The 19584-nt window shown below is 41.6% G+C and overlaps 1 protein-coding gene across 3 annotated transcripts in view; it reads left to right on the top strand.

The window, feature by feature from the left end:
* LOC121630907 (neuronal PAS domain-containing protein 3) overlaps nt 1-16116 on the top strand; it is a 378679-nt gene extending 362563 nt beyond the window's left edge. For all 3 annotated transcript variants that reach the window (XM_041971452.1, XM_041971453.1, XM_041971454.1), the window contains exons 10-12: nt 411-558; nt 725-840; nt 11177-16116. In XM_041971452.1, coding sequence (XP_041827386.1) covers nt 411-558; nt 725-840; nt 11177-12771 — 1859 coding nt within the window. In that variant the 3' untranslated portion in view covers nt 12772-16116. The remainder of the gene's footprint in view (nt 1-410; nt 559-724; nt 841-11176) is intronic.
* The last annotated feature ends 3468 nt before the right edge of the window (nt 16117-19584 follow it).

The raw sequence follows: 19584 nt of genomic DNA, 5'->3' as shown, positions 1-19584 counted from the left end.
GATAGATAGATAGATAGATAGATAGATAGATAGATATATCATGGTAATGTAGTTCTGAATCGCTCTTTGGGATGCAGATAATGTTGCAGTGTTAGCATATGGCTACATAGCTATTGGAGACTTACATGACCAGAACACACACACACACACACACACACACACACACACAGGCTGGCTGTGAGTGTGATTAATTATGGCAGCAGCAGAGGAGCTCTCAGCCAGATGTCACATGACATCTGACGATGTTTCTGCCTCTGTCTCATCTTCATATCTCTGTTCCTCTGTAACTCTCCTGCTCATCATCGAGGTTTTCTGTTTCTGGTGACATCGACTCTTCAGACTTTGAAACCAAAGCTGAATTAAACACCTATCGTTTTCTCTCTCTTTCTCTGTTTCTGCCTCTCTTCCAGTACTGAATAAAGGTCAGTGTGTGACTAAGTATTACCGTTGGATTCAGAAGAACGGTGGTTACATCTGGATCCAGTCCAGTGCCACCATTGCCATCAATGCCAAGAATTCCAGTGAGAAGAACATCATCTGGGTCAACTATGTTCTCAGGTTAGAGATAAACTCAGTTAAGTCATGTCAAGACGTTCACATGCGCATTCCAGCTCATTCTGAGAGGGAGAATGTTTCTTTCATCTCTTATCAATGTTAGAAATAAATAACTATAAATATATCAGCAAATGTTACACATGTAACCAACAAATGTGTTGCTTCGCAGTAATCCAGAGTATAAAGACACGCCCATGGACATTGCTCAGCTGCCAAACCTGCCAGAGAAAACTTCAGAGTCCTCAGAAACCTCAGACTCTGAGTCGGAGTCGAAAGAAAACTCAGGTACGTATGAAAGGAAGAAAAGCAGTTGGATGTTATTAAAAAAAAAACCATATATCAGAATATTTGTAAGAAATAGAGATGGAAGAAAAAGAAAGTGAAGAGAGCACTGAAATATACAGAAAGAAAAATAATGAAAACATGAACAATTCTCTGAGTATGTCATTTCTCATCTCGCTTTATATAATTTACAGGTGAAGGGTTATACATTCCAGAAAACTAGTTCCAGGGTGATGTTCAGCATCGTGTATTATCCCCTCTTCTTTTAAAGGTGTCATCACCTGATCTTTTCATGTATCCACTGTCCTCTAAGTGTCTTTAAATATCGTTTTGAAGACTTATTAAACAAAAAAAAAAATCAAATAGAGCTTCTTCTGATCCTTTGCTCATACCACAACTTTGTCTCGTGAGAGTTCATGCAAGTTTTTGACTAATGTTAATGAGGTGCAAGCTGATTGGCCGCAGGGAGGCCAGAGTTGAAGGGGGGAGCTGGCCCAGTGCATGCACAGTACGTCCGACTTCAAAACATCAACAGCTTGGTGATGGTGAGGGACCTGACCGAGCAACAGCTTACAGAATTCAGCCATTTATGTTTGAACCAGACTCCGAGCCTGAGAGTGAAGATACCGAGATGGTGGAAGAAGCACATTTAAACCAAATGTTTACAAAATTTTACGTGGCAGAGCATTTCACCCCACTTATACAAAAGAAAACACGGGACTCATTTGTACATTGCAGGGGTTAAACTTTTAGGCTCGGCCCTTAGCATTAGCATTAGCATTAGCATTAGCATTAGCATTAGCTGCGTCAGCAGTAAAGCATGACTTTATATCATTATATCATTCCACACCTAAAGCATGACTTTATATCGTTATATCATTCCACACCTAAAGCATGACTTTATATCATTATATCATTCCACACCTAAAGCATGACTTTATATCATTATATCATTCCACACCTAAAGCATGACTTTATATCATTATATCATTCCACACCTAAAGCATGACTTTATATCATTATATCATTCCACACCTAAAGCATGACTTTATATCATTATATCATTCCACACCTAAAGCATGACTTTATATCATTATATCATTCCACACCTAAAGCATGACTTTATATCATTATATCATTCCACACCTAAAGCATGACTTTAGACGTGGAAGAGGGGCTGGCTTATTCAAATAGCCTCCTGTGATGATGAAATCGCAGGAACAAATTAAAATCAAATGCAAAAGTTTACCCTTGTTGGTGATTCTGCTGTGAACAAAGACGGAAAAACTCTTCAAACCGTCTTCAAAAGAAAGACTTTCAGGGAAGTTACACCAATACACGCTTTGACTTGAAAAAGTGCAGTTTCCAGGTGATTCCTCCTCCTCCTTTAACATCTGTCTGGAAACATCTGGGAAGTGAGGAGACCAGTTGCTGGAGTTTTAGGAGAGGAATGTTGTCCCATTCTGGTCTGATGCAGGATTCTAGCTGCTCTACAGTCCTGGACCTTGGTTGCTGGATTTCTGCTTCCATGATGCTCCAGATGTTGTGTACTGGTGAAAGGTCTGGACTGCAGGCAGGCCAGTTCAGCAGCCGGATTCTTCTCCTGTGAAGCCATGCTGCTGTGATGGATGCAGGATGTGGTTCAGCATCGTCTTGCTGAAATCTGCAAGGTCTTCCCTGAAAGAGACGTTGTCTGGATGGGAGCAGATGTTGCTCTAAAACCTCCATGTACTTTTCAGATATTCTACACTGTAGATGGAGGATCTTCAACATCTGAGGAACATTTTTCTGAAATTGTTCCACAGTTTTAGAGCCAGTTTGTCTCAGATTGGTGAACCTCTGTCCAGCTTTCCATCAGAGAGACTCTGCCTCTCTGAAATGCTCCTTTTATACCAGTCATGTTACTGGCCTGTTGCCAGTTAACCTGATTATTTGTCAAATGCTCCTCCAGGTGTTTCTGGTTTGTACCAGGTACTTTTCCAGTCTCTTGTTGCTCCTGTTCCATTTTTTTCAGACATGTTGCTGCATCAGATTCCTCCTCCTCCTCCTTTGACAACTGTCTGGAAACGTCTGGGAAGTGAGGAGACCAGTTGCTGGAGTTTTAGGAGAAGAATGTTGTCCCATTCTGCTCATATTTTCCATCAGATGGTGAAATGTCTCAGTTTCATCATCTGACCTGTTGTTTATCTTCTACTGGGAATAAAACATGTGTTGAAGAGAATGAAGAGAAAACGTTCTGTTTTCATGAACATTTTATGCAGCATCCCAACTTTTTATGGAATATGAGCTGTAAAATCTGTAGGATGTTTTAGAAGTACCTGCTCTAATGTTGTTAGTGAAATACTCAGCAGTAAGAAATGCAGCCTGAAAAAGAGAAGGCAGAGATACTTTATCAGTTGGTGCCAGTGTGCAGTCTGTGCCAGGATGATCATGAATGCCAACAGCTGCAGGGATGAGGCGTTCACTGGCAGAGCTGCCTGCTGCCAGTAAGTGACAAAATGATAAAATGTGGTATAACTACACAACACCACAAAAAGACCCCAAAATGCCTCCAATCCTCAAAAAACTGACTTCAGTGATGCATTGTTGCCTCAAGTCAACAGCGTACATCTGGCTTTGTACATTTACACCCAGCACGTAGAAAAAGCACCAAAACAGCACAAAGAGAAGCAAAGCGTGCCGTGGCACAGGCCTCTGCTGCACAGGAAACTCATTTTATATCTGGTGTGATCATTAGTCCTGAAGAATATTGGAAATCATGTCAATATTTTAGGTTTTTCTGTGTAATTTTTTTTCTCAGCAAAAAATTCAAATCTGTCTGAATTATGTTTGTAAAAAATACGTTTTGTAGCCTTAGATTATTGTATCTTATATTTACATTATATCATAATTTTAAGTAAAACATAGTCACATTTTCCTACTGAATCATTTAAGGTGTATTGTAACTACAGGGGGCAGAGTTTCACTAGCTACCCTGAACATTTTCTGGATGGAGGTAAAGCCCTCCACCTGTCCTGGTTCTAGACCAGATCACCAGATCATCATCATGTTGGAAATGTGATGCTTTTCTTTACACACTCATCTTTCTACATTTCATTTATTTATTTAGTTAACTTCATTAATCCTAGCTGGGCAATTTCATCTCTGCATTTAACCCATCCTAGATAAACTAGGAGCTGCCAGGCCAGATTTTGGGAGTAGTTGGGGGCTGAGGGCCTTGCTCAGCGGCCCACACTGCGACTGGAAACCAGGTCCTCCAGATCCACGTCCATCTCTGTAACCACTAGGCTACCATTGCCCCTGTTAGACTCAGTTTTGTCAAACTGAACTCATTCCTTCAAGCCTTTTCTTTCAAACATTGCTGATGAAACATGCAGTGTGTTGTTACTAAGTCACCCTACAGATGATCAAAACCATTTCCAGAACCAGAAATATAAAACAGTTACTAGCATAAAATCTCCCCGGAGCATCTGCAGCAAGTCCCCACGAGTCAAAGTTCGGACATTATAACGTCCATATTCATGTTGAGCACAATTATCTTGAATCCCGCAGCCTTTGTTGGCATGCTGAGAATCCATGCCAGCTGCTATTGTTGCTGGAGGACAGTTATTCTGGCACAGTGTTGGCTGTAAACCGATGCCAGCCTCTGAGAGTGGCAACCAGCATCACCCACATGTTCTAAAATGAGACGACTGTCTCTGCACTGATCACATCCGTCAAGTATGACATCCTTCCAGAGAGAAAATGAGTAAAGGTTTCCATTTTCTTTCGTTTCTTCAGTGAGACGTGAAAAACAGAAAAACTTACATGACAGCATAAGTTTGAGTCAGTGCATTCTGCCATCCTCAGTCTCACTGTAGGTTAGAAATTAAGCTCTTTCAGTCTCATTTAGCCTCTTTTTTGCAGATGAGTCATGTATTCCATAATTTTGATTGACCTTTAAAGGTCAGATTAGAATAATGGGTAAAATTAAATAGCTCTCATGTGTAAGCATGGTTCAGTTTGCAGCTTTAAACTTTACGATAATATAAATTTGCCACAGATTTTTAGTCTTTCAGTCATACTCTTACTGAGGTGTGAGCTGTTTCTTACAGACAAAAGGTGCGTGAATCCCTCAGGTTGTGTGCAGCGTAGAGTAATACTCCCCCCTGCTGTCAGTCACAGCAGTGTGTAGGATGGTTGAAGGAGGCGAACACCTAAACTTTACCTTGTTGTGGCTGAAACAGTGGAGGAGGAAACTAATCTGACATGTAAGACATGATGCCAGAAAAGCAAATAACCAGATTATGATTTAACAGTTGTTGCAGCTATAAACATCTTTTTAATTTTTTTAATTAAACTTTTTAAATGAATTTGTTCTTATTTCTTGTCTTTCTTTGTGAAGCATGTTGTAGTTTTTATCTTGATCGGTGCTATATAATTAAAATGTTACTTACTTTACTTAACATGGGTACAAAATCCATCACTCCTCTCCAAATTAGGGAATACTTACATGAAAGCAGCCATCATAGCATGTCCAGTATTACTAACACAGATGTCCCATAAGCCTCAAATGGCTACAGAGGTAGAAAACATAACTAATTAACTAACTAGTTACTCTCCTGAGTTTACTTCACAGGCCAGTCAAATACTCATTTTCTGTCAAATGAGTCATTTTCCTTCAGGGCTGTAAAAAATGAAACCTCAACATTTTATTAAACGTCTTGCTGACGGTTTAACAGAGAGCACCTCCGTGTGTGTTTGTGTAAGCACACTTCATCTATGAGTGTTTACAAAACTATTCACCCCCTTGGCATTTTTGCTGGTGTCCTTGTGTTACAACCTGTAATTTATTCAATTACTGAATAATTTATCAAGATTCAGCTGGATCTCACAAAATGAACCAAATCTGTGAAGTGAAATGAAAAAAAGAAATCAAAAGGCATCACCAAAGAATCACCATAAAGAACAAGGAACTCTCCAAGTTGAGTTATAAAAAATATCTGAGACCTTCATTAAATCCATAATCACAGAGTGGAAAGAGCTTGGCTTAGCTGGGCTTAAAACAACTTTTATAGAAACTAATAAAAAACACATTTAACTTAGGAGACTCCTCACAAATGTCAAAACATCCTCTGGTCAGATGAGACTAGACAAATGTGTCTGGAACAGTTCTACACCTCTCATCAGCCCATGAACACCAGCTGACAGTGAAGCACGGTGGTGGCAGCATCATAATCCGGGGATGTTTTTTTTTCCTTTAAAAACATTGGGGCTGCATGGTGGTGTGGTGGTTAGTACTGCAGCCTCACAGCAACAAGTGTGCTGGTTCGAGCCTCGGCTGGGGGGTTTGAACCTGGGGGGCGTGGCCTTTCTGTGTGGAGTTTGCATGTTCTCCCCGTGTATGCGTGGGTTCTCTCCGGGTTCTCCGGCTTCCTCCCACCATTCAAAGACATGCATGTTAGGTTAACTGGTCACTCTTAATTCTCCGTAAGAGTGAGTGTGAATGGTTGTTTGTCTCTCTGTGTTGGCCCTGCGATGGACTGGTGACCTGTCCAGGTGCACCTACCTCTCACCTGCTAAATGCTGTGATAGACTCCGGCTTCCTTGATACCTGTAATGGACAGAGGTTCAGATAAAGCATGAATAAAAAATAAAAACGCTGGGACTGCACAACTGGTCAGAATTGATGGTACAGGGACGTGAGACTGGGATGGAGGGTGACTTCATGCTCTAAGGTTGTTTTTAATGCATTTTTTGTTTGTATTACAGTAACAAACATTTCCTGTCATCAAGATTGTTTTCATGTTGTGCAAATCGAATGACAAAAACTCCCAAATATCCATTTTAATTCCAGGTTTTAAGATTTAATTTAATTTTAACAGAAACAATAAAAACTGCCAGGATCATTTTTATATACCCTAAACAAAAAATTCCAGTTTTAAAAAAGGTGGAACGCTCTGCAAAATGTAGATAAGAATGAAAAGAAATTAATTATAGGGCCAATATTTTATCCACAACTTATACGGTTGAGAGTGAAGCATTATAAAAAACTAGATTATTAACATTGCTCAAAATACTTGTGATGGGGGTCACAAAAGGCTGGGTGTAAGCTAAAGAAACATGTTGACAATCATCATTTCCACAGTTTAGAGTTAGAAAAGAGGACCTTAGAGAGGAAGAGTCCCTTGGAAATAAAGATGGAGAGAGGTCCAGCAATCTGCATTTTCAAAATGTGGAGCAACCCCATCCTAATTCTATGAAAACTTTACCTTTTGCATAATCTATGTGAGATATTATCCAAAAATATCCAATATCCAACTATTCAGCCATGTCTGGATGTCTGTTATCGTTTGGCTTCAGGAGGCTTTACAAAAAAAAAAAAGCAGGATTCTGTCGGGGTTTGTCCAAGTCACATGCTTTTCAGAGCAAACATTGTTTAGATAAGCACAAAAAGAAAATAAATTAGTCTTTGGTGTGGGAATTGTAAATGTGCCTCATGGCAATAAATCATATACTGTTGGAAAGTCTTTTTATTTCCATTTTATTTATTTATTTATTTTATGTTTTTTTTTTTTTTTACCCTGTCCTGTCCAGCATCCTAACATACAGTCTGGGTGACATATTTTGCTTGACAGATTTGCTCTACCAAGGAAGACATGTTATATACATGGCTGCCCTTGATATTTTTATTATTTTTATTTTAATCTTATTTTCTTTAGATTTTATATGTCAGTACCGAACCTGACAGGGAGATAGAGGAAGAGCGAAGAAAAAAAAAGAAAAAAAAGGGAGAAAAGGACAGGATTAAAATGTTGAAATAACAGTTGTCTAGGCTTCCTAAAACACACCACAAAAAAAAAAATAACAATAAAAACTACCACAGTACTACATGATACATAAAAATAGGATAGTGATGATATGAAAAAGTACTGTAGTCATCAAACGTACCTGCAGAGAAACGTACCAACACACAAACATCAGCTACATCTAGTCAGAAGCAGATGGAGAGATGAGCACGTTTGTGAGCATGCACATGTGAACATGCGTGTGTGGCCATGCAACGAGGAAGAAATGTGTGCTTGCATGGGGCTGTGATCACGCTGCACCCCGAAGCATCAACGGGGGATGGGGGGAGCCCGAGGCCCCAAAGGCCCAGCAGGCCCACAGAGCACCAAGCCCAGGACGGCCAAAGCAAACAGAGCAGCGGCTCACTCAGACCAGATCAGAGGGGCCCCCAGACTGGAGCCCCCCGGCGCGACGGGGCACACCAGGGCACCGGGTGATGGTGAGCAGGCCCGGGCCGCATGGAGGGCAGGCACGCCACAGGCCCAAGGGCCACCCATTCCCCCCAGCAGAGCCCTGCCCAGGAACCCGATGGGGCCCCACCGCCCCAGGCAAAACCAGGCCTGCAGGCTTGCTGTCTTTCTGTCTCAGCAAGCAAGGTCATTAAGACAAAAAGACAGGCGACGACCTATTTAAAATTAAATGCAACGTTGCCGTTGATCGCAACATTTCATAAAGATACTGGCATGTCCACCGTGGTGTTTGAAGGACGGAGATTTAACGTTTGTGGACCCTGACCACTGCTGGTTGGGACGTTGCGGGACGACAGAATGTTGTTCCATTCTCGTTTCTCCTGGACTGACGGAGCCCAATAAGCCTGCAAGCTGCTTTCACAGCGATGCGCCGTCACAGACGTGATCTGGCGTGTCTGCAGCACGGCGATTTACTTACTAAAATGTTTCCAAACCAACGCAAAAGATCAAGCTGGTCCGTTATAGCCTACATGGTGTATGTACGTCACTTGAGGTGCAGATTAATCTGTGCAAACTTACGCATATTTTTCTTGTATTAGGAGTTACCACTAGTGTGAAAAGTCTGCAACCAGCCCACAGTGGCAAACCGCTGAGACCGTTGAGGAAACGGTAACTACCACTACAGAAACAGTAACTACCGCTACAGAAACGGTAACTACCGCTACAGAAACGGTAACTACCTCTACAGAAACGGTAACTACCCCTACAGAAACGGTAACTACCGTACAGAAACGGTAACTGCCGCTACAGAAACAGTAACTACCGTACAGAAACGGTAACTACCCCTACAGAAACGGTAACTACCGCTACAGAAACAGTAACTACCGTACAGAAACGGTAACTGCCGCTACAGAAACGGTAACTGCCGCTACAGAAACGGTAACTGCCGCTACAGAAACGGTAACTGCCGCTACAGAAACAGTAACTACCGTACAGAAACGGTAACTGCCGCTACAGAAACGGTAACTACCGTACAGAAACGGTAACTGCCGCTACAGAAACGGTAACTGCCGCTACAGAAACGGTAACTACCGTACAGAAACGGTAACTGCCGCTACAGAAACGGTAACTGCCGCTACAGAAACGGTAACTACCGCTACAGAAACGGTAACTACCGTACAGAAACGGTAACTGCCGCTACAGAAACGGTAACTGCCGCTACAGAAACGGTAACTACCGCTACAGAAACAGTAACTACCGTACAGAAACGGTAACTGCCGCTACAGAAACAGTAACTACCGCTACAGAAACAGTAACTACCGTACAGAAACGGTAACTGCCGCTACAGAAACGGTAACTGCCGCTACAGAAACGGTAACTGCCGCTACAGAAACGGTAACTACCGCTACAGAAACAGTAACTACCGTACAGAAACGGTAACTGCCGCTACAGAAACAGTAACTACCGTACAGAAACGGTAACTACCCCTACAGAAACGGTAACTACCGCTACAGAAACAGTAACTACCGTACAGAAACGGTAACTGCCGCTACAGAAACGGTAACTGCCGCTACAGAAACGGTAACTGCCGCTACAGAAACGGTAACTGCCGCTACCGAAACGGTAACTGCCGCTACAGAAACGGTAACTACTGCTACAGAAACGGTAACTACCGTACAGAAACGGTAACTGCCGCTACAGAAACGGTAACTACCGCTACAGAAACGGTAACTACCGTACAGAAACGGTAACTGCCGCTACAGAAACGGTAACTGCCGCTACAGAAACGGTAACTACCGCTACAGAAACGGTAACTGCCGTTGTAGCAAGAGTGGCTGGCCTGGATCTTAGCGTCTCTCTCTCTCTCTCTCCCCACCGCCACCCTCCCCTCGCCCTCCCTCTGCTTGTAGCTGTTGAGAACAACTGCACAAAACTGACGTTACTCCATCTGCGATCGACTAGTTTTGCCTCACGTCAGGTCCCGGATGTGTGGCACAAAAGTTTGAATTTCAGATCTGAATTTGTATTTCTGATCTGAATTTGAATTTCAGATCTGAATTTGAATTTCAGATCTGAATTTGAATTTCAGATCTGAATTTGAATTTCAGATCTGAATTTGAATGGAGAGAACTGAAATTGAACTATGGAAATAAATTAGGGAATGAAGTTTTTCAAATACAAAAGTTCCAACTTTGCCAATATACACATTCAAAAAACAAAGATTCAATATGAAATATGGTCATTTGGATTCAGTTTTTTAAGCAAGTATTCAAACAGGCATATTCAGATTCAAATTGAATGATTCAAATTCAAATATAAAGAATTCAGATTCACTACCCAGTGGCACAAAGCTTATCCCATAGTTTACATGGTGTTATTGAGGAGTTGGTTTTTTTGAGAAATTCCCACCAGGCTGTCAGAGAAGTGCTGATGTTGACATCTTTGAAGCACTTTTGCTTTTTTACACTTGAGCTGAATAAAAGAAATTTCCAAATTGTCACAAAATGTTTGTTCTATGTCTATCTATCAAACGTTGTTTAGATAAGCACAAAAAGAAAAGAAATTAGTCTTTGGTGTGGGAATTGTAAATGTGCCTCATGGCAATAAATCGTATACTGTTGGAAAGTCTATTTATTTCCCTTTTAAGTGGAGCCACACTTGTAAGCATCTCCCTCCCTGGAAAACCAAGGTTTCTCGTCACTGGAGGAAATCTCAATGCAGAGAGATGAGATTCTGCAACCAGTAGTGATCCTATATAGTCCCAGTCTGGCACTGAACTGACATTCAAGATGGCAACGCTGCCCCCCACAGAGCGGGTTTTATCAGAGACTACCGCAGAGAGGATGGACCTCAATTATCCAGTCCAATAAATGACAAAAAACAAGAGTCAACAGGAGAATCAGCTGTTTGGTATTAGCAGGGAAGATTTGGCAAGTTCTTTTTATGACCCAAACTCACATGGTGAAGTCTGCTGCTCATCCCACAAATGCATTTTCCTCAACAATGTGGCTCCATTTATAAGGGAAACAACATAGAAATAATACACCACACACTCAGTTACTGACTTGCATTTAAAAGTAACTCAATTCTTTGTCTTTCAGACAATGAGAACGCCATGGCTGAGGGAAAGCCGGGTCACCAAACAGAACATAGCGAGAACCCAGAGAAAGAAAGCAAACGTCAGCAGCAGCCCGGCCAATCGCAATGCTCCTCCAAACAGGAAATGAAACGCCAAGAAGAAGAAGATAGCTCAAGTAACCCAGAAAGTCAGGACAGCGATGACAGTCTGGAACCCTCAGATGGAGAGCAGGAACGTGATCAGGAGACGGAAGCCAGGGAAGGGGAAGGGGAAGGAGGTAGACTGGGAAGATTAGCTGGACTGGGAGGATTAGAGGGTTTAAGTGCTATTAGTGGACTGGGTAATTTGAGTGGACTTCATATTAAAGTAGAGCACTATGGAGAAGGAGAAGAAGTACAGCTGCACAACTCACAAACATCCTCATCTGAGGAAGAGGAAGAAGAGGTGGATGAGGATGATGAAGAGGATGGAGGAGTGCAAAGTAATAATGATGCTGGTGTTGGTAGTAGGTTCCAGAAGAGGAGGAAGAGGAGGAAAGTGCAAAAGTGGGATGGGTCACGAAGCAGGAGGCTCTGTGTATCCACAAGTCCACCCAGCCCTGCAGCGAGAGGAGATACCACACCACATGGTGAGCCATCAGGGACCACATCGGTCACACCTCCACACCTCCTGACCTCCGCTGGCTCCCCAAACAGCACAAGTGCAACATCCTCGGTTCTTAAGATCAAGACTGAGATGGCCGAACCCATCAACTTTGACAACGATAGCAGCATTTGGAACTATCCTCCCAACAGAGAGATCTCAAGAAACGAGTCTCCGTACAGCATGACCTCCAAGCCGGCTGCTCCAGGGGGTCATGAGACCTTCCCTTCACCGCAGGGAGGCTCTCTCCAGGTTGTCATTCCTGACTCTGTCCTCACCCCTCCTGGAACTGAGGGAGGAGTAGGAGGAGTGAGGAAGCCTCCTTACAACGGAAACTCAGCCCCATCTTCTACTTCCAGTTTAGCTCCTCCTTCTAACACCTCCTCTGCTGACCCACTGTCTCCTCCTCTCTCTGCATCCCCACGGGACAAGCAACAAGGCACTCCCACCACCTCCTCTTCCTCTTCATCCTCATCAAGCTCTTCCTCCTCGCTGCTGTACTCTGGTGACATTGAAGCACTTCAGCGTTTGCAGGCTGGGAATGTGGTCCTCCCGCTGGTTCACCGGGTCACAGGGACTTTAACCTCCACAAACACGACTGCCCCACGTGTCTACACCACCGGCACCATCAGGTACGCTCCAGCAGATGTTACTCTGGCCATGGCACAAGGTAATCTCCTTCCCAACGCTGCCATGAACTTTGTTGATGGTTCAGGTTTTGGTCTAGACCCTAAAACGCCAATGGAGATGCTCTACCATCACGTCCACAGGCTCAACATGTCTGCCGCAGCAGCCGCTGGCCCATTCGTAGGATCTCCAGCACCTGCAGGCGGTAACGCCGCCCTGGGAGGCCAGATGCCAACTACAGCCAACGTTTTCACCACAGCAGAGGGACTTTTCTCTACGCTACCGTTCCCAGTGTACAGCAACGGGATCCACACCTCACAGACGGCTCTGGAGAGGAAGGAAGACTAGTGCAAAACATCTCCGACCGCGTTACTGTGTTTCAAGAATCAACCACCGCACCAGTCAAAGACTCCTTAGTAAAAGTTATGAAATTTATGATGTTTTATCAACACGGTGTAGCACTGTGTTTACAGGAATGGAGAAAGGACAGGAAGTGATGACAGATGTACTCTAGCACTTTGAATTTGAGCAACTGAGCTTGTGTAATAGACCTGAACGACCCTCAGACATGACCCCCTTTTCTATCTTTTTTGTTATTATCCTCTCCTCTCCCGTCTCCGACTTTGCTTCCATTTCTTCTGATCAGCAGCTTTTTCACTTGAGCAGATGAAAACAAACTATTCTTTATGTAAAGAAATCCTTTTTGCCTACAGAGAATTCATATTGCCTACGGATTCCACTGGAACCTGAAGGGGATCATTTTTATTGTGGGACTTCTTTGTGTTGAATCTTGGGGAAGACGCTGATTGTGTCTATTTTAAGGAGGACGGTACCGGGATTTTTATCTAAAAGAAAATTCTAATTGCCGCTCAGCCTCATCCGCCTTGATGTGATCAAGGCTTGAAAGGAGGATCTTTAAATGGACAGGAGGGGGCGCTGTTTTGTCTCGCAATGTTCCCAGAGATAATCTTTTGGGGGGAAAAAGGGTTTTGAGAATGTTTCTTGATGAGGGAATTGTAAAATCAATTAATGTTTTTTTTTTGTTGTTTGTTTGTTTTTTTGTTTGTTTTCTTTTGTTTTGTTTTGTTTTTTTCGTTTGTGTCTTTTTTATAAAATAATGTAGCTCAGATTTAACTTCCAAGTCAAGCATTAAGAAGAAGAAGAAAAAAGCAATTTCAGCCGGGTAATGACCTGTGAATAATCGAATGTTACTACAAGTTTCCTCTTTTATCTGAGGGGTTTACATACAGGTCTCACACCAAACATAACCTCTTGTGCGTCTTTTCCCATCGCAGTCTATCGATTGCTCTTATCTTTCATCCTGTTTAACTGACATCTAATCTTTCAGGCCACATTTCCGTCAGTTCTACAGATTCATGGTGCTAGCAACTTTCCAGTAACCCTGATTCAGCTGGCTGATGTGGGTGCTGCAAACTGAGCCCCCAGCTTCTTCATACACTCAGCGCTGTTCCTTTTTTTGGAGGAGAAATTATATTAAAGTTGGTCTCTAGTTTGTTTGAAGATTTTTCCCCTGATTTTCAGTTTTTAAGACAGCCAGAACTTCTTAGTCATGGCTGTCATTTCTTTGTGGACCAATCTGACTGGATATCAACATGGAGTTGATGGATAGATTTTGCTCTTTGTTCATTTTTACTTTTATTCCAACGTAATTATTTAATGATTCTCAGTAAGACTGAGACTGAACAACGAGTGTTGCTAACTTGAGAAACCTCCTCGGGCTCGTTTGATGGCTGTCTTGTTTCTGTCCTTTTCTTGTTTTTCTTTTTCTTCCTTCTCCTCCTACTGTTCTTCTTAAACCAGAATTGCTTCCACATCACTTTCCTCAGCAACCCACCTTCCTCTATCTCATCGCCTGACCCTGTGATATAAAACCACATATCAACAAGGAGATTGTAATAAAAACATGCATTTTCAATCAATCTATCAAACAATCAATCAAATGCCTACAAGGAAAAATGTATGACTTTTTTAAGGAACAAAAAAAGGGGAAAAAATCCATTCCTAAAAGCAGCGTTGTCCTTGTTGTCGTCCTTGTTTTAATGTTTTTTTTCTTATTGTCTCTGTTGCCAAAAAAACTGTGGTAATCTTATATGTTGGGTGTTTTAAAAGCACTGTGATTTTCCTTCATTTATTTTTCTTTTTTTATTTCAACAGAAAAAATATAATTAGAAATAATCAAAACTGTATTAAACTATCAAAACACCATCTTTTTAAATTTGACAGCCCCATCTTTACCATCACATCCTCCTTATTACCCAGTGTGATTAAGCCGTAAAAATGTATTACCGATGTGTTTAGTGTCACTGGCTGTCAGTAAGTCTTTCATGGCAACTTCTGTGTGTGTGTTGACTATATGCAGTATATACTGAGCTACTGTAGCTGTTTTTGTCCTTTGTCTTCTCTGTGGTCTATCTCTAGTGTGGGGAAGAAGAGGAAGTGGAGTTAGAGAAAAGGGGTGGAGTCTATTAGATGATTGACATCCCAAAAAAAGATAACTCTTTGCCTCTCCTTCTCCTTCTCTGTCGCCCTCTATCTGCAGTCTTAGTGAAACCAGTGGAGGTTGTGGAATTACATGTTTGGTGGCCTTTGCAAACAAAAAAAAAAAAAGGAAAAAAAACATTTGTAGAGTCCACCTCTTTTTTCACTGCTTCCTTTATGTCCTGTAAAACAGCTTCTTTATTTCCTTCTGTCTCTCCTTCACTCTGCCTCTGCTGTTGCTTTTTGCTGTTGTGTAGTTTTATTCCAAACTTCTTTATCTTGCTGTCTTTTCTCTCAGAGATGAAAAGATTATTTAACTAGCTCAAAGCTTATGGAGCCATGTTTTTGTCACTAAGGAATTCTGGGACTTGGAGTTTCCAGCTTAAATAATAAAAGTCTCTATATGAAATAAATTACGATGAAGAGAAGTCTAAAGAAGCATTTAAATGTACTCCGTCCTGGAAAAACCATGAAAGCCTCAGTTGTGAAACGTTTTCCCAGAGTTCCTTGGGGTTTCTTGTGTGCATTGGGTGTATTTCGATGGTTCCCACCAACACTTGTTGACTTCCTGCGCAAATTTCTCTCAAAAAAGTTAAACATGTGGCTCAAGGAGAGATAAAATCACAGTAGTCTTTCAGGATACAAAATAAAAACAATTTTAATGGTTTGTAAAGAAATTAAAAGAAGAAAAAATATTTCTCACTATAAATCTATTTTTCTAGGTGTTTTGGAAAACTGAACTGCATGTTTAGTAAGTTCGTCTGATGTGTTTCATGTGATTGATCCCTTGTTTTTTGTTTCTTTTATATTTTTTGTCCAGCAGTTCTTGTGTTTTTTTACAGTCTGTCCAGACCACAGGGGAATGAGACGGAGGGCTGATGGAGGAATAAAGTTGGTAGCATTTGACTGAGCCCAGGCCTCTAATCTTCCCTTCTCATCAGGAAACACGATATGTAACGTCTGTGAAGAATCAGTGTCTTGTTACTGAAAATAATTTGTCTATAAAAGAGGGAAAAAAGGAGCGGGGGGAGGGGAGGGGGGTTTACTCTGTCTGGTGGATTATCTGTGATTGAATGTTAAATTTGTCATTTCAGGAGCATTTTGTTTCTGTGCTCCTCCAGGTTTCAGCATTTTCTACCTATGATGGTTTTGCTCGACAGCAGGGCACAAACGAGCTGCAGGGCGCTAAAGAAAGTAGCGGTGGGTGGGTGGGTGGGTGGGGTGGGGGGAAACCAGGAAATACACCCACATGTAACTAAAACCAAACAGCCGGTTCAAGCTGTTTCAGTGTTTTTTCTGTGTTTTATGTCAAAAATGAAAAACTTTGCTGGTGATTTTAAAAACTTAAAAAACCTTAATCACAGCTGCTGTCAAATACATAGTGTTTAAGAATTACAAATATTGAAATATCATTTACCTGTGAAGAAACTGTGTCTGTGTTTTTAACTATTTCTTGTACAATTAAACAGATTCTTTTATGAGGAACTTGGTGCCAAGTAGCTGAAATATGGGAGAGAGGGAATCTCTTATTATTGATGTTAACAGTGTTATAAAATTCTAAATCCAAACAAATTAAAATATTAAAAAAAGAAAAATATGGTACATTTCAATTTGTTTCTTCTATTTTCTACTCTGTTTCCCCTCCCACGACGGGAAAATCACATGAATAACTGATGCTAACATTGAGTGCCTGGCTTCTTATCATGTTAAAAAGACATTTTAAATTCATTTACCATGAATAACGCAGCAAATTCAGAAATAAACATATTTCATTTTTATAGCTATGATTTTTTTATAAGTTTACTTGGTACTCATCCATTTAGAGGAACATATACATAGTTGTCTTTTTGTAACCCAGTTTTGGTCATCTTATAGGTGTACCATATTCATAATAAAAAGTTCTTTCCCATTTATTACCAGATGCATCGTTTCTTCTGTTTGACACATTCAGCCATCCCGTCCTGCACCAAAATACAATATGCTATCACATCTCAACAACACGCGTTTTTTTGTCCTTTGCTCTTCTTATTGCCGTCTGTGTTTTCATTGGTCCTGGGTTGTTACCAGTTGGTGCTGCCCGCCTTCCCCAGACCCCATTCTGATGTGTCCTTGAGCAGGTTATTGAGCGCCGCCTTGCTTCTGATGTGTATGAACGTGTGACAGATTAAAAAATAAGAAGTGTTTTGACTCCTTACTGAGTTATGGATGAAACGATGGGACAGTATTGGATAGAGTCAGTGGTGTTCTTGCTGATTCCCGGATAGACTAAAGCTGTTACCGCTGATGCTAACAGGTATAAGCCAGAATCCTGCACGGGTCCAATTTTACCAACCCGCACCCGCCTGATTGATTAGGATGATTACCAAACCCGATTTGTTACTCGCAAATATCTCCCAATTAAATCTGCACCCGACCCGACCAGTTGATATTACCTGTGGCCCGACCCTCGACCTGCACTTTAATACATTAAGTAATTGTGAATACACTCCGGTCCCTCCCTTAATTGAATTTATTTATTGTTCGTTGTTATATTTAATGAGATTATTGCTGTTTTGTCATATTTACAATAAAGAGGACAGTGTAAGCTGAACTTGCTCTTCACCTGCTTTTAACGTGTATAGCTCGATAGTGCACTGATAATCTCCTTTGTCTTTCTGTGATTTCTTCTCTGGTGGTGGGCATGGGCACGCGATATGCAATCCTCTTACTGCCACGCTTCTCCTTGAGGTCTTATAAAACAAATATGCTTGCAAGAGAACCAAGAAAAAAACAATAAAAACACTACAGGGTTGCAGTTTGAAGAGGCAACATCTAAACATGCACCATTGTCGGGAAACGCTGGAGTTTATTAAGTGTATGAGAGCAGGTCCCTGGTTCAACAGAAAAAGTTTGTTGAAAGTGAAAAATCACAATGAAGATAAATTTCTGAGCTTACTTAAATCCTACTGGTGTCTTTTCATGCATGATAATGTTGAATTCAATATTTACATTGTGTTTTAGAGATGTCAAAACAACGGGATTTATATCTTGTTGGGATAAAGCCCCAAAAATATCAGAATATCAGTTTTATGCCATATCTCCCAGTCCTAGCTGTACGTGATGCTTGAGGCGCTCCTACCACACAACAGTCAGCTGGATGGTCGGGGTTTTGGATGCTTCTGAGACTCCTGTAGCCTCTTTAAATCGTGCCAGAAATGCAGCAACGTCACTCATGGCCAAGCAGGTGCATTCTCCTCATTCCTCTAATAGATGCTTATCTCCTGATACTGACTGTTTATGGAGTCTGCACAGGGGCAGTGCTTTGCAGTATAGCTCATATGCAACTAGCAAAATGATCAAAGAAGCTGCAACATATTTAATGGACGCACAGCCCACCATGGTCTTCTGTGCTACCTCTTTTTATGTCTGTCTCTGAGAATGTCTGTTATCCTGATCTCCTCCACTATCACTGTGTTTGCTTTTGTATGAAAAAGATGTCGGCGGATGTAATGGCTAACAACCATGTCAACGAAAAGGAAGCATGGGAGTATGTGGACAATGATGTCTGACATGCGTGTTTTGCACATATAAGGAAGCATAAATGAGCCTTAAGGGACCTCAAGTATAACAAGGCAGGGCAGGGCAAATTTATTTGTACAGCACATTTCATGTACAAGACAATTCAAAGTGCTTTACATAAAACATTGAAAGCATTACAGCGGGGTGCAGGGAGCAATAACAAGTGCATTAAAAACAAAACTTTAAAAAAAAAAAAAAAAAAACTGAAAGAAAAAAGCTAAAATAAAATGCTAGAAATAAAGTTCCAATGTGAGGAATTAACAGCTGTTCTGATAAAAGGCAACAAATAGAAAAGTTTTTAACCCCAATGTAAAACTGCTGAGTCAGCAGACCTGCAGTTTTCTCTGGATTTGTTCCACATGTGAGGAGCATAAAAGCTGAACGCTGCCTCTTCACGTTTAGTTCTGACTCTCAGGTCTGCTTTCTGAACAGAAAGTAGACCTGACCCTGATGACCTGAGGGATCTGGTTGCTTCATTACAAACCAGAAGATCCTCAGGTCTTTGTAAACTAACAGCAGGATTTTGAAGTCAATTCTTTGCCAGACAGGAAGCCAGTGTAAAGATCTGAGTACTGGAGTTCTAGGATCTACTTTCCTGGTCTTAGTGAGGACTGGAGTTCTAGGATCTACTTTCCTGGTCTTAGTGAAGACTGGATCAGCAGCGTTCTGGACTAACTGCAGGTGGCTGATGGCCTTTTTAGGGAGACTTGTGAGGACAGCATTACAGTAGTCCAGTCTACTAAAGATAAATGCATGGACCAGTTTTTCTAAATCTTGCTGAGTCATCAGGCATTTAATCCTCCAGATGTTCTTTGTTGATTAGAGTCTGGATCGGACTGTAGTCTCCTGGTGAGATGGTTATGTAGATGTGTGTGTCATCAGCATAACTGTGGTAACATGTTTAACTGTTTTCCATAATTTGAGCGAGTGGCAACATGTAGATGTTGAACAGCAGATGCCCCAGATGGAGCTTTGGTCCAACTTTGATTCGCTCAGGTTTATAGTTATCTATAGACACAAAGTAGTCCCTGTCTAATATCGGCCTGGAGCTGCTCATGAGGGACAAGTCTAGGTTTTTCTTTTTAGTAGTGGCTTGATGATGAG

The sequence above is a fragment of the Melanotaenia boesemani genome, chromosome 20 (genome assembly GCF_017639745.1).
Source record: "Melanotaenia boesemani isolate fMelBoe1 chromosome 20, fMelBoe1.pri, whole genome shotgun sequence".
In the NCBI taxonomy this organism is placed as follows: Eukaryota; Metazoa; Chordata; class Actinopteri; order Atheriniformes; family Melanotaeniidae; genus Melanotaenia; species Melanotaenia boesemani.
This window is presented reverse-complemented; position numbering and strand designations above follow the sequence as displayed.